General features: G+C 45.0%; 1 protein-coding gene across 5 annotated transcripts in view; it reads left to right on the top strand.

Moving 5' to 3' along the window:
- LOC142590574 (uncharacterized) overlaps positions 1–14002 on the top strand; it is a 197943-nt gene that overhangs the window by 59731 nt on the left and 124210 nt on the right. For all 5 annotated transcript variants that reach the window (XM_075702862.1, XM_075702861.1, XM_075702859.1 and 2 more), the window contains one exon: positions 8194–8249. In XM_075702862.1, the coding sequence (XP_075558977.1) occupies positions 8194–8249 (56 nt within the window). The remainder of the gene's footprint in view (positions 1–8193; positions 8250–14002) is intronic.

Raw genomic sequence — 14002 nt, 5'->3', positions numbered from 1 at the left:
ATTTTTCGATCAGATATAAGGTACTCAACTTTACCCTGGGCTACAAAGAAAAGGAACATTAACATGCCTCATTGCCAAAAAAAATATACTTGTTCTGTCAATAATGTTCATTGTTTGCATCCTAGAACACATTTTTTTACAGTTCTAGGATTACTTAACCTCACAGATCTTTACACAGTGCCTTCTGTGCCAGTAACATTTGTCAGACCAGCTGTGTAACAGGGGGATCAGAAAGTGCATGCTAAAACATGATAACAAATCATTTTCCTCTTACTCTGAGGAACAACATACCTGCGCAGCGAGATGAACTCAAGAAATGCGTGAGTAAGGATGCGGTTCTTTACAGCAGCCCACAAGCAATGCGCTAGATTTTATTCTTTGACAAATTTCACTTGCTTATTCAACTTTTAACAATTCAGAAAGTTCTAATCAGGTGTGTATTGAACTCCGAATGAGCGTCATGTGCGTTTGCGTTCTGTCTGCTTGTAAAAATCATTTTCTACAAGCGCTCTGTCTCGCCGAGGACCCTGGGTCGGGGCGCAGGCGATGAAGTTAAGATTGTAAAAGCTTGTACCTTGTTCGGTTGTTTAATTAGCATAAAACTGTGTTGTGTGCGTGACGGCAGCGTATTATGTTCTTTCTGTTGCTACATGCCTTGAGTGTGTGTATTCGGGTGCTTGGGTCCCGTCAGGCAGAGCCCATCTGCCTTTCACCCTTGTATCTGAGACCTTGTTTTCTTAAATAAAGATTATTATTATTATTATTATTATTACTATTATTATTATTATTATTATTATTATTATTATTATTATTATTATTATTATTATTATTATTATTATTATTAAGGCCCTACGCGTATATGCTAAGGTGGGAGAATTCGTGACGCTCCGATAAGTAGCTGTAGGGCTATCCGTATAGTTGCTCGAGATTGGTGACCGGGGCATAGGCGCACCGCATTATGCCTCATACTTGCTCGATAAGTGTTTAGGGGTGCATAAGCGCACAACATGATGCCTGCCTCGTGGTGGTGATATGCGTAGATGTCAGAGCTGTTTTGTCGATGATGAGCACGCTGTTCTTTATCATAGCTGGGATACAATGCGTTGTTTCATTTCGTCAGTATTCGTTAGACTTCCGATTTGGTCAGTTACGGAAAACCGTTGTGCTAACTTAGGTGTTTGAATGTTCGCGTAATGTGTAGAGTGCTCATGGATTGAAACGCGACCGTGCGATTGCGTGGCCGCTGGTACATGCAGCACCGCCTTTGGTATTGGCCTCAAGGGCCACCACAGGAGAGACTGGTGCTGATATCGCTGTGACGTAGTAAACGACATCACGTGACTCGCCTTTGCCGCCGCCAGCCATGTCAGTGTTGCTCGCTGCCTTTCATCCAGAAAGCAGTAATAATAATAATATTTGGGGTTTTACGTGCCAAAACCACTTTCTGATTATGAGGCACGCCGTAGTGGAGGACTCCGGAAATTTCGACCACCTGGGGTTCTTTAACGTGCACCTAAATCTAAGCACACGGGTGTTTTCGCATTTCGCCCCCATCGAAATGCGGCCACCGTGGCCGGGATTCGATCCCGCGACCTCGTGCTCAGCAGCCCAACATCATAGCCACTGAGCAACCACGGCGGGTCAGAAAGCAGTAGTTCGGTTTTTTGTTTCAGCATGGTTTACTGCTCGGTGCCGCTCTGCCGAGCGTATTCGACGGAGCCCAGTGAGAGCTTTCATGCGTACCGCGAAACCAAGCAGCAGCAGGATGCATGGTCGATAAAGTAGAGAAGGCGAAGCAGCCCAACATTCATTATCGCGTGTGTGGCAAGCACTTCCGCGAAGATTGTGTGTACGGCGTTGGAGGTAAAATATTTGGTTAGTATGGCATGGACGTTCCCAGGAATGTACGTATTATAATTTACAACGTTTATTCGTGCCAGACTGGAAAAGACGATGCCTTGTTCCTGAAGCAGGGCCATCACAGAGCCTTTCAGTCCGTCTCTTAGACCGTCCAAAACACACCGAGCTTCACCGGAATCGGAAGCTTGAGATAAGCTCGCAGCTGATTTCTTTCGGATTACAAAACTTGTGGGAGGTTACACGCTACCTGGAATGCGGTACCTGACGATTCGCTGGCCTTTACGAAGTGCTCGCTCTGATTTCATTACGCAAAGGTTTTATTGTGAGAGCAATTATATGGACACTATAAGCGCATTTCAGCCATCTGCATCACCATGAAGTTCCGCATAAAGTCCAAGGGTGAGAGCACTGACTCAACACAAAATCACGCAAAATTCCAGCTTCTTGCAGCACAAGGGCGGCGACAGTGAATTTGCCCTCATGCTGTTCGTTTACGCTGCATATTCGAACGTGGTCAGCCTCACACACGGCCTCTACTTCTGTTAGCAACCCTGATGCGCTGAACTGCTGGTCAATGAATTGCTTACTGATGTAGACATGCAGAGTCCGTGAAAATGAAATATGGTGATCGCAATTAAGAATCTAGCAATCGATGCACACCGGGCTTGTAGCGTGCTCACTTGATACCACATCAGTGAGAATACCCTGAGCAGAGAAGCGCAAATAGTTGAACACTGTATTAAGGACACACACATAGAATGGGTTGAAGTTCCACTTAATGTATATCGGTAATAAATCATCGTCCCGCTATAATTCTGGCTAAAATGCCACGCCGCACTTGTCACGACGAATGCTGCGAACAGTACTGTTATTGCGCCAAGAGTGTGTATAACCTTTGCATAACCTTTATTAAAGGTTATGCAAACATAATAACAAATATCAAAGCATCATATGCGTCGCCAATTACGCGCATAAAACTAGCGCGAAGCGTTGCAGTGAATCACGCACGCCAATCAACACAAAACAATATCATCGAAAGCTATCTCTGGCAAAAGCCAGAGGTAGGGGCGCGTAATCACGCTTGCCTCAGTAAGCATCAATGTACACGAGATGTATGAGTGCTTAGAGTTATAGATTACTGGGTAAATTTCATGACACCGCCCACATATGCGAGGGGCCTCCAAGTTCGTCGTTCATGGAGCCACGTAAACACACTCCGATGAGAGCGGACGATGCCACACGTTGGCTCGCTAAGTACCTTTGTTGGCCTGCAGACCAGATTGTTGCAGCTAAGACGCGTGCACTCAAAGCTTGCAACAGGGAAACAACTGGGGCTGAGCGGGCTGAGCCATTCGAGACGTCGAACACTTCGCAATAGGTGTCACGTGATGCCGTTTTCTACGTGCAGGAGAGATTCCGGCAGACGGCGCCACGCTGTGGCCTCGACACCAATACCGCGAAGGTGCGATCGGCTTGAGCGTAGACTTACAGCTTTCGGTTGCCAATGAGCAACCGCAGCGCAAGTGCGGTGCGGTACGCGTGGGACCATAGAGAACGAAATTACACAAGAGCGACACTGGACGAAAACTGGCAACAGGAAATACGTCACCCTAGTATCACCCTAGTCACCCTAGTATCATCCCGGCAAAATCAAAATACCTGCGTATAAATAAAATAAACGTTTCGGCTTAGTTCCTTTGCCTAGCGACCAGCGAATCGGTGAATGACGAGCCAGATACACGCTTCATTCGTCAGACACACCGCCGATGCCAGCGAGACCGAGTGCGCATCTGAGCGTTGGCATATTCGGCGGCACGCCTGCCTGTTTTTCTATTTTTGTATTTATCCTGGTCCGGTGGGATCCCGGCCAATTCTTACGTTCCTTCTGATCTTCGCCACGGCACCACTGCTCTATAGGACTACGGAAAGGTGAGGAATTTTGTTCGACAGTCTACGACGCATTTCAAGCAATTAAGCCTACGGCACGGCACCTAGGCTAGACATGTGTCGCAGTTAATGGAAAACAGCGCTGCCTTCGTGGCGCATTTAATTTGAATTAATAACTCCTACTGGGAGATATCTGTGACGCTTTCTATGGAGCCGCAATATTATTTTTACTTATTTCAGTAGTTTTTGGGCACGCTAGTCGCACAGAGCGCTCTCACAGTTTCGCGTGTGCTGCGACAAGTTTTGGCGCTTTCTGTAACGCTCAACATTGTTGTAACTAATTTCGTTATTTTTTGGGATGTGGGCGCACCTAGCCCTGTGACGCGGTTAGCGAAAAGCAGCTCGGCTGTGGTGCGCAGAGAAGTTTCGCGCTTTAATGCACTTACAAGTTCGTGGCGAGTTCTCTGACGCCCATCATTGTTGAGAATTATTTCCGGTCCTAATTTTTGTTACTTGTGAAGCGCGCTCGCCGCTCCTGTTGTGACGCAGCGAAAAGCAGCACGGTCATGCTGACAGTTAGTTTCGCGCGTACTGAATGTTACCGCGACACGTTTGTGAAAATTTTTGTGGTCCCGCAAGAATTGAAGCCTTCTTTCGGTACTCACGCTTTTCGAAAATTGTGTTGCTTACGCCGGCAGAACGCGCAAAAGGTAACGCCGACGAGCTCAAACGCCAGGAACTTGTAACTCGAAAATTTTATCTTCTGAACAACTGAAGACAGGCTTTGCACCTAAGAATTTGTCTTGAGTGCGAGTAGAAGGAATTCTACGAGCGTCCAGCATGGTCTGGTTGAGAGCCTATGTTGTGGGCTCCTCTGTGTATTCGTATCGTACTATCGTATCCGTTGTAGCTAACTTCTACTGGAAACTCCCAGTAGCCCGTGTATTCGTGCTCTCAAAGCGCGGGAAATAAGGCCCGGGAAGAGGGGAATGCTAGTAAATATGTTGTTTTCGTGGTATGTACGGTATTGGTTGGGATAAGCCGGGTATTTTCTACGCCGTGTATGTAAAAGCAAACTACTTTTGTTTGTAATGCCGCCTATTCACCACTTTCATACGTTTCGCCTTTACACACATTACTCGTATATGTTAATACCAAAATAACACTTGAAATAACACTTGCTTGTCATTTTTTCAGCTGACGTTGTATGGTGTAGCTTCGTACGGGAACTGCTGCTGCTTACCCGGCGCCACAACGTTGGATGAGTGCACAAAAAGCCGGCAACGAGCATTTATGCAGAACAAAATAAACATATTCTCATTTCACAAGGCGCATTGCGTCTTTCTGAAATCGCACGTGGCACATATTGGATGGAGGCTTGTAAAAATCGTTCGCAATCAATTTAAATAATAAAATGATGTGGAATGAAGACCGCGCGCAATTGAGCTGTAGAAGCCAAAAAAAGAAAGAAACCGATCAGCGCTGCAGGCGTCACGCGTAGCAGCTAGCGTTATGCAGAGCTATTAATTTGTAAACTTCGTGCTTCGACGTTTTCCAAACTTTCGAATTTTTGAAAGTATAACAATACTCACCCTAAATCTAAATTACGCTTCCAACAGTCACTATGATATAACTTTCTCTCTCAAATGCAATAAACTTCATTCAAATTGGTACAGGGGATATCTCAGAAAAAAAAAAACGTTTCTGCGTTTCACATGTATTTGAATAGGCCACGCCGGAGTTTGGCCAGAGCTAAAGCTTCCTCTAAAATATTGCTGCATAATTAGCACCGGAATGCAGCTACTCCCGCCGGGAAGTTGACGCTTCGGAAAAGAGAATGGCGAAAATTTTTCGAAATGAGACCATGAAAATTGCTTCTTTCTGAAAATAATTTTCTTTTCTGTGAATACGCCCATGTTTTTTTTATGTGTCCCTGCCTTTTCCTACATATGAACCCCTGACTGCAAACTGTAGAAGTGTGTGCAGGATACACTTATTTGATTTCAGCTTTCCCGATGGCCAATTCTTGTGCACTACGCAACCTATACTGTAACCGTTGACGTCTAGTAGATTCAACGCCGACAGCCCCACGCAAACGCATTTAGCTTTTGCAGCCTTCAGTAGACTAGGTGCTGAGAACATCCTAAGTGAGCCACTGGGCATAGGTTTTCTAGAAAGTTTGCACAGAATACTACCTACCGTAGTCAGCATTTTAACCGTAAGATACCAAGGGTAGCTGCAAACCTAAATGAGTACGGAAGCGGCCGACTGTGCTTTTCAAGCTATACAAAAGCAGGGCATCCTATGTAACGCCGTGTACACGCGTTAGCAATCTCACGGTTTAATTTATGGGTATGAAAAACAGTTGTATTAGAGCATTGCATTTTGTTGAAGCCTAAAGAACTGCTTGAGAGGTACAAATCAAACTGTACAAGGGCCCACTCGTGTCTATTGGCTAAATAAAACTGAAGGAAACTTGAAGAGCACTAAGCGGGGCTAACTTTTCGGTGAAGAGCTGCGTTTCGCATCTTGAGGTTAGTTTACATTTCTGGATCGCAATTCAGACTCTAACATGTTGGTAATGGCGAAACTTACGAGCAACTACAACAAAGATGCATTTCTACAAACACTCAAAGGGATTCTTGGCAGATCTCAATTGCATTGTTGGTTCACTTGCAAGAACACACGGTGCCATAGGATGGCATATATAGGCATCAGATGGAATATGTTTCTTTCATTTATGAAACCTGCTTTTAGGTGTACGAATACATTTTTCATTCTGGGAAAGGACGCATTTCGCTGTGTACATAAATCCGACAGCTGCTGTAGCAGTGCTGAGCATACCGTTCTGCGGTGCCTGTGGGAACTCAGACGCACCCCATAGCAACACACAATGTTGACGTAAGGAAGGGCGGTATTTAGCAGTTTCGCTAGATTTTGTTTGACGTGTCCTAATGTTAACGTAAAAAAAGTCGCAGGGTTAAGTTGGACGCACCTTTCGCTACGGTATCATTATAAAAAAACAACTGGGCAAATATAAATTTTAATCTGTAACTTTAATGGGAGAGGAGGACATTTCAAACCGAGAAATAACCGCCATTGCCAGGGAAATATTACTTGCTAGGACACTAAAGGCTTATGCTACGTCGACTTGAACTTTTTAAATACCGCTCCAGAAACCACGCAACCGTTTTTTCGTGCCGTAAATGACTTATCTTACGAGAAAATTGCATCTGAAGGGTCCGAATACGTTTGGCGCATTTCAAGTCTCCAGCCCCCCAACCCAGTAGTGGTGACGTTACATATGCCATCACTGCCCTTTCCTGACGCCGGTGAGTAAAACGACGACCGACTACGACCGACAGTGTTTATTGCACAAAATGCAAACGCATGGCCATGGACAAACCAAACCAAGACGTAGCGGTGGATTCGCCATTGCAGCTGCTTTTAGTGAACTGGCCGGTACCATTATATCATTCCGCGACATCGCACGGAAGCGGAATTCTCTGCTACTTGCAGTTTGTGCAAGTTTCGGGAGCGAGCATAACTTCCGCAGCACTACGAGGTAACGATACTACTGAAACGGGAAAGCGTGGGCGGCGCAGACTTGAGCGGAAACGAAACCTTTCGACCGCCAACGTCCTTGTGAAGGGTAATGCCAATAAGTGCTTTTTTCTTTAAAAGATGGAACTGGGCAACTAACATTCATCTTTCTTCTGATAAGGCAACGCACTTATGTTTTAATAACAAGTGGTCGAGTACTAGCGACAGAATTTAAATGAGGAGTACCCTCGCCATCGGGGAATAACTTCAATGTCCCGGAGAGTTTTTAATCGAGTCCTGCATTTGCCTCAATTTCTCCATTACTAAGGCTCTGATCGTAGTAAATTTGATGCCTTAGAGATTTTCGAGCACTAATCGATCACTTTAACTTCACTTACTATTTGCCTTTGGTGACCCTTTAAATGAGGTTCACTGTTCTGCTGCGCGGTTTATCCATTGTACAATTTCAACACCACATTACTGTATGTTAACGCACTTCTTAGACTGCATTTTTTGTATATATATTCACATAAGTATTCTTATTATGTTATAGTCGTTGAGTGCAATTTTGCCCTTTACACAATGTATCTAGGGTTCTGTAAGGTAATTTTAAACAAAAAACAAATAAGTCATCACTTTAAGGGCACGTTTAAACATGAAATGAACATATGCCAAAGGAGACAACTGTTCTAAACACGTAGTGCGAAATGTCATTTTCTAGTGACATGTCTGTAAAGTGTGTGTGACATATGTTTGTGTAATATATGTGTCAAAAGCTTGCATTCCTGTTGCATTTGACACTACTCTTAACTGCAACTTTAAGCGCGACTGAGTAATGTCGTAATCTACATCAACGCCCCATTACATTGCTAATTGTTATCTTGCGTCCGTTATTTTTCTCAGACGGCCATCGCAGTGGACAGCAAGATAAAGACAAGTGGGGGACATGCGTGAAACAGGTATTTGCCGATCTTCGTATTTCTAACGCTTTGCAAACCTGCGTATGCAGACGCAGTACTTCTCACTGATGCTTTATTTGTGAGGCAGAGTACAATATCGCAAATATTGAACAGCTCTCACACGGTGTGAGAAATAGCTTAAGCGAAGCTTTCATTGTTGCTTCTAAGGAACTCCATTCCTGCTTTGCGATAGTTAAGAAGTGGAGATCCAGCGACACATTTGGACATATTTCAACTGGAAATCACTTTACTGCACATCAACAAGTTGCGCTCAATCATGCACATTTCAAGCTTCTTTATTTATTTATTTTATTATTTTATTGATACTGCAACCCCCACCGGAATTTTAGCAGTGTGGGATACAGTGCATGAAAGAAAATACAGCATAATGGGAAAGAAAATATATGTACATGCCTAGGTCACAGTCAAGAAAGAACAAAAAAAAAATAAGCAATGCATTTAATAAATGTGCAAACGAAACAGACGAACAATCAATGCAGATGTCATACAGACAGTCGCTATAAAAATAGCCAATTATGTTTCAGGCATCAAGAAGGGAAGGGAAAGCTGAAAAAAAGTCTGCTTCAACGATGCAGCTGCTGAGGTTATTACAGTCTCTGACTGTTCGTGGAAAAAATGAATACTTGAAAGAGTCATTATGAGAACGAAAATCTGTTATTATTAGTTCATGCCTTTAGCGTGTTGAATAACCTGATGAAAATGTAATCCATTCGCTAACGTCGACGTTATAGTGCCCCTTAACTAATTGATATAAAAATTGAGGAGGAAACAACCAAGACGGCATGACGTTGACCGTTTGTTCACGACGCAATGAGTAAGATCGAATGGCGAGGAGGCAGCAACAGCTTTTCAAGTGTGAGGACGCTTGAAAAGTATAACCAACAAAAATCTGCAGGCCCCACGCATTGTCGGAATCAACCTAAAGAAGCTTTGCACTAGGAAAGCCCTGCTCAGCTTTACCATGTAGCAGTATTTTCATCTCTGGATCGACTTCGGCTACGGAAAGCACCACCATGAAATGTGCAGTTAAACTTGCTACGCAGATTACGATTAGAAGTGGCCTTCACCCTGTGCTACGTGTCACTCATCGGCCGGACGGACAGTCTGAAATAGTTAGGAGTGCGGTAACCCAGAGGCTGGAGAACAACTCCTGTGAATGTGTCCGCCATATGATGTACAGACAAACTCGCTGACAGACATCTTTTCGAAAGTTATCATTTCCATCATTGACTGAAAATGTTCGATTGAGACTTTCGCCTGATCCTCTGCTCATCATCCTCATAGTCTCAACGCTCTCAAGAATTTTTTTCATGAGAGCCGACTACACTTGACAATTTGAAGTCTTGGACCAGGCACGTTTTTCCCCACCATCTTCATCCTCATAACCAATGTCCTCTCCGCTCTTTCTACACCCATTTCCTTTACCCTAACACCGAGTGGCAGGCCAGATGCTTGATTGAGGCTGACCTCTACACTATTCTCTGAAAATAAATATTTCTCGCTGTCTTTAACTTGCAGTTCTCTGCCACGCACATCACTTGCATGATGAAGAGAAAACGAACGTGACCAGGGAAAACTGACGGTATTTTGATGACGCAACGCGGACTATGAAATGACGACGAAGTCAAACGAGAAGGGTATCCCGAGATTGGAATTACGAAAAATTTATCGCTATAGCACCAAGACTTCATCAAGACGACGGCTAGATGCCATCGGTGAAATCATGACGCAGAAGTGATGGTGTTGACATGATGCCGACGGCTTGTACAATATGAGGTGACGGCACTGGAGAAACTCAGTTGTATGACGACACTGCTCTGAAGACGACGGCGTGGGGATGACGGAGACCATGTGGCTCGCGTCTGTACCTGCTGGAACCATCACACATTAACTTTGAGTACGACCCGTGCTGTACCCGGGCTGGAGTGCGTTTGGCAGGCATTCCCAAATCATGAACAGCAGGTTGCCGTTATCCCTCAAGAGAAAAGTATATAATAGCTGTGTCTTACCAGTACTCACCTACGGGGCAGAAACCTGGAGGCTTACGAAAAGGGTTCTACTCAAATTGAGGACGACACAACGAGCTATGGAAAGAAGAATGATAGGTGTAACGTTAAGGGATAAGAAAAGAGCAGATTGGGTGAGGGAACAAACGCGAGTTAATGACATCTTAGTTGAAATCAAGAAAAAGAAATGGGCATGGGCAGGACATGTAATGAGGAGGGAAGATAACCGATGGTCATTAAGGGTTACGGACTGGATCCCAAGGGAAGGGAAGCGTAGCAGGGGGCGGCAGAAAGTTAGGTGGGCGGATGAGATTAAGAAGTTTGCAGGGACGGCATGGCCACAATTAGTACATGACCGGGGTTGTTGGAGAAGTATGGGAGAGGCCTTTGCCCTGCAGTGGGCGTAACCAGGCTGATGATGATGATGATGATGACGACCCGTGCATTCGCCCTTACAATAACCAACAGAAGCAGTCATCTGAATCAGGAAAATCGATTGAAGAAGCAAAGATTCGATGCAAAAGTGAACAAACGCAAGGAGGTCGGCATGATGACGATTGCATGACGAGGATACTATGATGACAATGGAACGCCGACTTCAGCTTGGTCACTATGAGATGACGATGCTTTAGTGATGATGGTGTTATGACAACGATGGCGAGGCCATGACATCGTTAGGAAAACGACGCGTTACCAATGCGGCAATGAAGCCGATGATGTCGCAACCGAGGAATAACACAGGTGGAAGGACCACCTGGGATAAAGACGCTAAAATCACGACAGTGGCATGACGCCAATGAAATAACGTGGGCGATGTGATGCCGGCAATACGACGATGGCCTCACGGCGCTTGAGTAACGACCAATCAGTCAATCAACTTTATTTCCCTTGGAATAGGAGGAGTACGGGACTAAAAGCTTGAGCAGATTGACAAGGCCCCGACCCCTTTACAGTTGGCAAAACAGCAGGATGACGGTCAGTCATGCACAAAGAGTTCAAATAAATCAACGAATATTACATAACCCCGAGCAACAAAAAAGTTTTGTAACAAAGCGCAAGAAAAATAAAACCCAATCGCATAGGCTTGAAATGACATGAATATGAAAAGCAGCGATCGACAAGTACTAGGAAAACATTCGAAAGGATGTCCTATTCCTGAAAATAAATGGAATGGGCGAATCGTTTAATCAGAGAATTTATATTACACGAAGGATCACAACCTCCATGGTCTAATAGGTTCAGAAGTGAAGGTAGCTTATAGGACAATGATTATTCATCATAAGAAGGTCTAGGGGTGGGTACAGTCCACAGTTCTTTGTGCCTGGTTGAACGAACACGTGTGTTTGCTTTTAACTTAGCAAGATTAATTAAGGTATTGGTACCGCACTTAACAAAAGCTTTATAACACATCAGCCTATAATTATATAAGCAGAACACTGGAAGAATTTCGTACTTTGTAAAAAGAAATTTTGTAAAAGCATAATGTACAGCAGCAATATGTCGTATGGCTCTTTTCTGCAGCAAGACAGCTTGCGCAAATTTGTTACGCCAGTAGTACACCACACTATGCTGCAGTACTGCAACACTGAGGACATTAACGCATTGTAGATCATAATCTTCACCTTTGTAGGAAGAATACATCGCGTACGTACAAGGACAACAATGGCAAACGACCTCGTTGAATGGAGGTTTCCAACATGTACATTCCATGCAAGGTTCTTTGAAAAATGTATTCCAGGGGCTTTAACAGAATCCACCAACTCTAACTGCTGAGAGCCCAAAAATAAATTCAACTTCTTTGTCAGCGTTTTTCCTTTAGGCGTGTACAAAATAATTTGTTTTTGAATGGTTTATTTTTAAAGAATTCACCGTGGCCCAGGCATCTGTTAGACAGCGTTTTGTTACCCATCGCTTCTATCTCTGTTTCCAAGTTCCCTGTAATAAAAGCTGTCGTGTCATCATCATACGAGACGAATACCTGTATGGCATTCGATGACTGTATGGTAGCGACTGCTTGACGATGGCAGCGTGATGACAGTGGGGTGACCGCCTTATGGCTGGATGAATGCCGATGCTAGACCGACGGAGAAATAAGAAAAAGATGGAACAACCATGGTGGTCATGGCGACAATGCAATGAGGGCCATGCCATGACGGTGACGAAATGTTGAAAGCGTGACGAGGATGGTATGTCCATCACGTGATGCCGACGCCGGAACGACGACAATGGTATGACAACGACGGTTTGACTCCAACATCACGCGGTTGCTATGACGGCCGCATTGTCATGTCGCATTGTCAAGGATGTATGGAGAGACAGCATGTCTCACATAACCCACTTTCACATGGGTTGGTGAGGTCTCTCTCTCAAAATGAGCTTTATGTATCTCGACCATCCTATACGGTGTATGTCTTTGATATGCACAGTTGAAGAGATTAGCGTTGGTAGATCACCATTATGAATATCGGTATCCACATGGTAGATAACACTGGCGGTGGTGCTGCCTCCATGAAGGGTGAATGAGCCGACAAATATATTTCCTAGCTGAGTTACAGCTTTCAAAGTGTCGAGAATGGTTCGTGTGGTCACATCAACATGAAGTATGTTTCTTCTATGATTAATTTGGACCTCTCTGATTTGCCGTGGTGCCAGCTTCTCGAGATAGGCAACGACCGTCTTAACTCCTATCAGCAGCATTCGCAAGGAATGAATCAACTGTGCAAGCATTGCCTTGATTTGCCCATCCGACGATGAAGGTTCATGTTCACGCTGGCGTTCTGGCTGCACTTCTGTACTCCGAGATGGCAGTGAAGGCCATATAATAGTGTATATTGCCTATTTTTTGCCTATTGAGGGAATTGAGGTTGCCTGTAAGAGCGACAGGGATGTAGACGATTGTGTCCGCTTGGTGTCAGGGCCGCTTATTGTTGTTAAGCTCACTCACGCTTGACGTCCTACGAAGTTTCCTCTTCAGCCGGCGATTTGGGGCCTCGGTATTTCCACCATCAGAACCATATCGTCGGCGTCTCGGCAGCTCGATGACCTTGGCAGAGTCACGTTCAGGTGGCCGGGCGCCGCAGACCGACTTGAAGCTTGCAGGCCAGCCCCTAACCTTGACGGCAGAGGGGGCGGAACGTCCGTCATGGCTTTTATACCGCACCCGCAACGGGGGCGTCGGTACGCACAAATTCAACTGAAAAACCAGAGCGAAGGAGGACTAGCAGCTGATCAAGGACTCGTCGGCTTCGTTATAAAAAAACTGCTTTCTCTGCAAAGGATTCCTCACCAAGCCTGTGAGCGTGGTGTACGCTTTACTGTCAACAGCCCGAAACATTATGTCTCGTCCAATTGAAGAGATGGGAATTGATTTTGCAGACCCGTTATAAGCGCAGTGCCGCAAAATAGAAACCCAGTGCACTAGGTGTACATAGTAACTTCTACCTGTGCAACACGTAGAGTGGTGCATCAAGAAATGAGAGCAGGCCACTCGTCTGACACTTTCCTTTTTGCTTTCAGAAGGTTGCTTGGTCGTAGGGGAGTGCCTCTCGCGGTGTATTCTGACAATGTGCTTACCTTAAAGAGGGCGAGCATAGACTTATGGGGCATCGGGAACATTAGCAGCATTTCTCGCCACCCATCGTATTGTGGAAGTTCCTCGTGCCCAGCGAGCCAGGGCGGGGTGTCACGGGGCGGGGGGAATACTAATTTGGTCGATCAAATCAGCCC

The sequence above is a fragment of the Dermacentor variabilis genome, chromosome 8, assembly GCF_050947875.1.
Source record: "Dermacentor variabilis isolate Ectoservices chromosome 8, ASM5094787v1, whole genome shotgun sequence".
NCBI classification, from domain to species: Eukaryota; Metazoa; Arthropoda; class Arachnida; order Ixodida; family Ixodidae; genus Dermacentor; species Dermacentor variabilis.
Note: the sequence above shows the minus strand (reverse complement) of the source record. Positions and strands in the feature narration are given on the sequence as shown.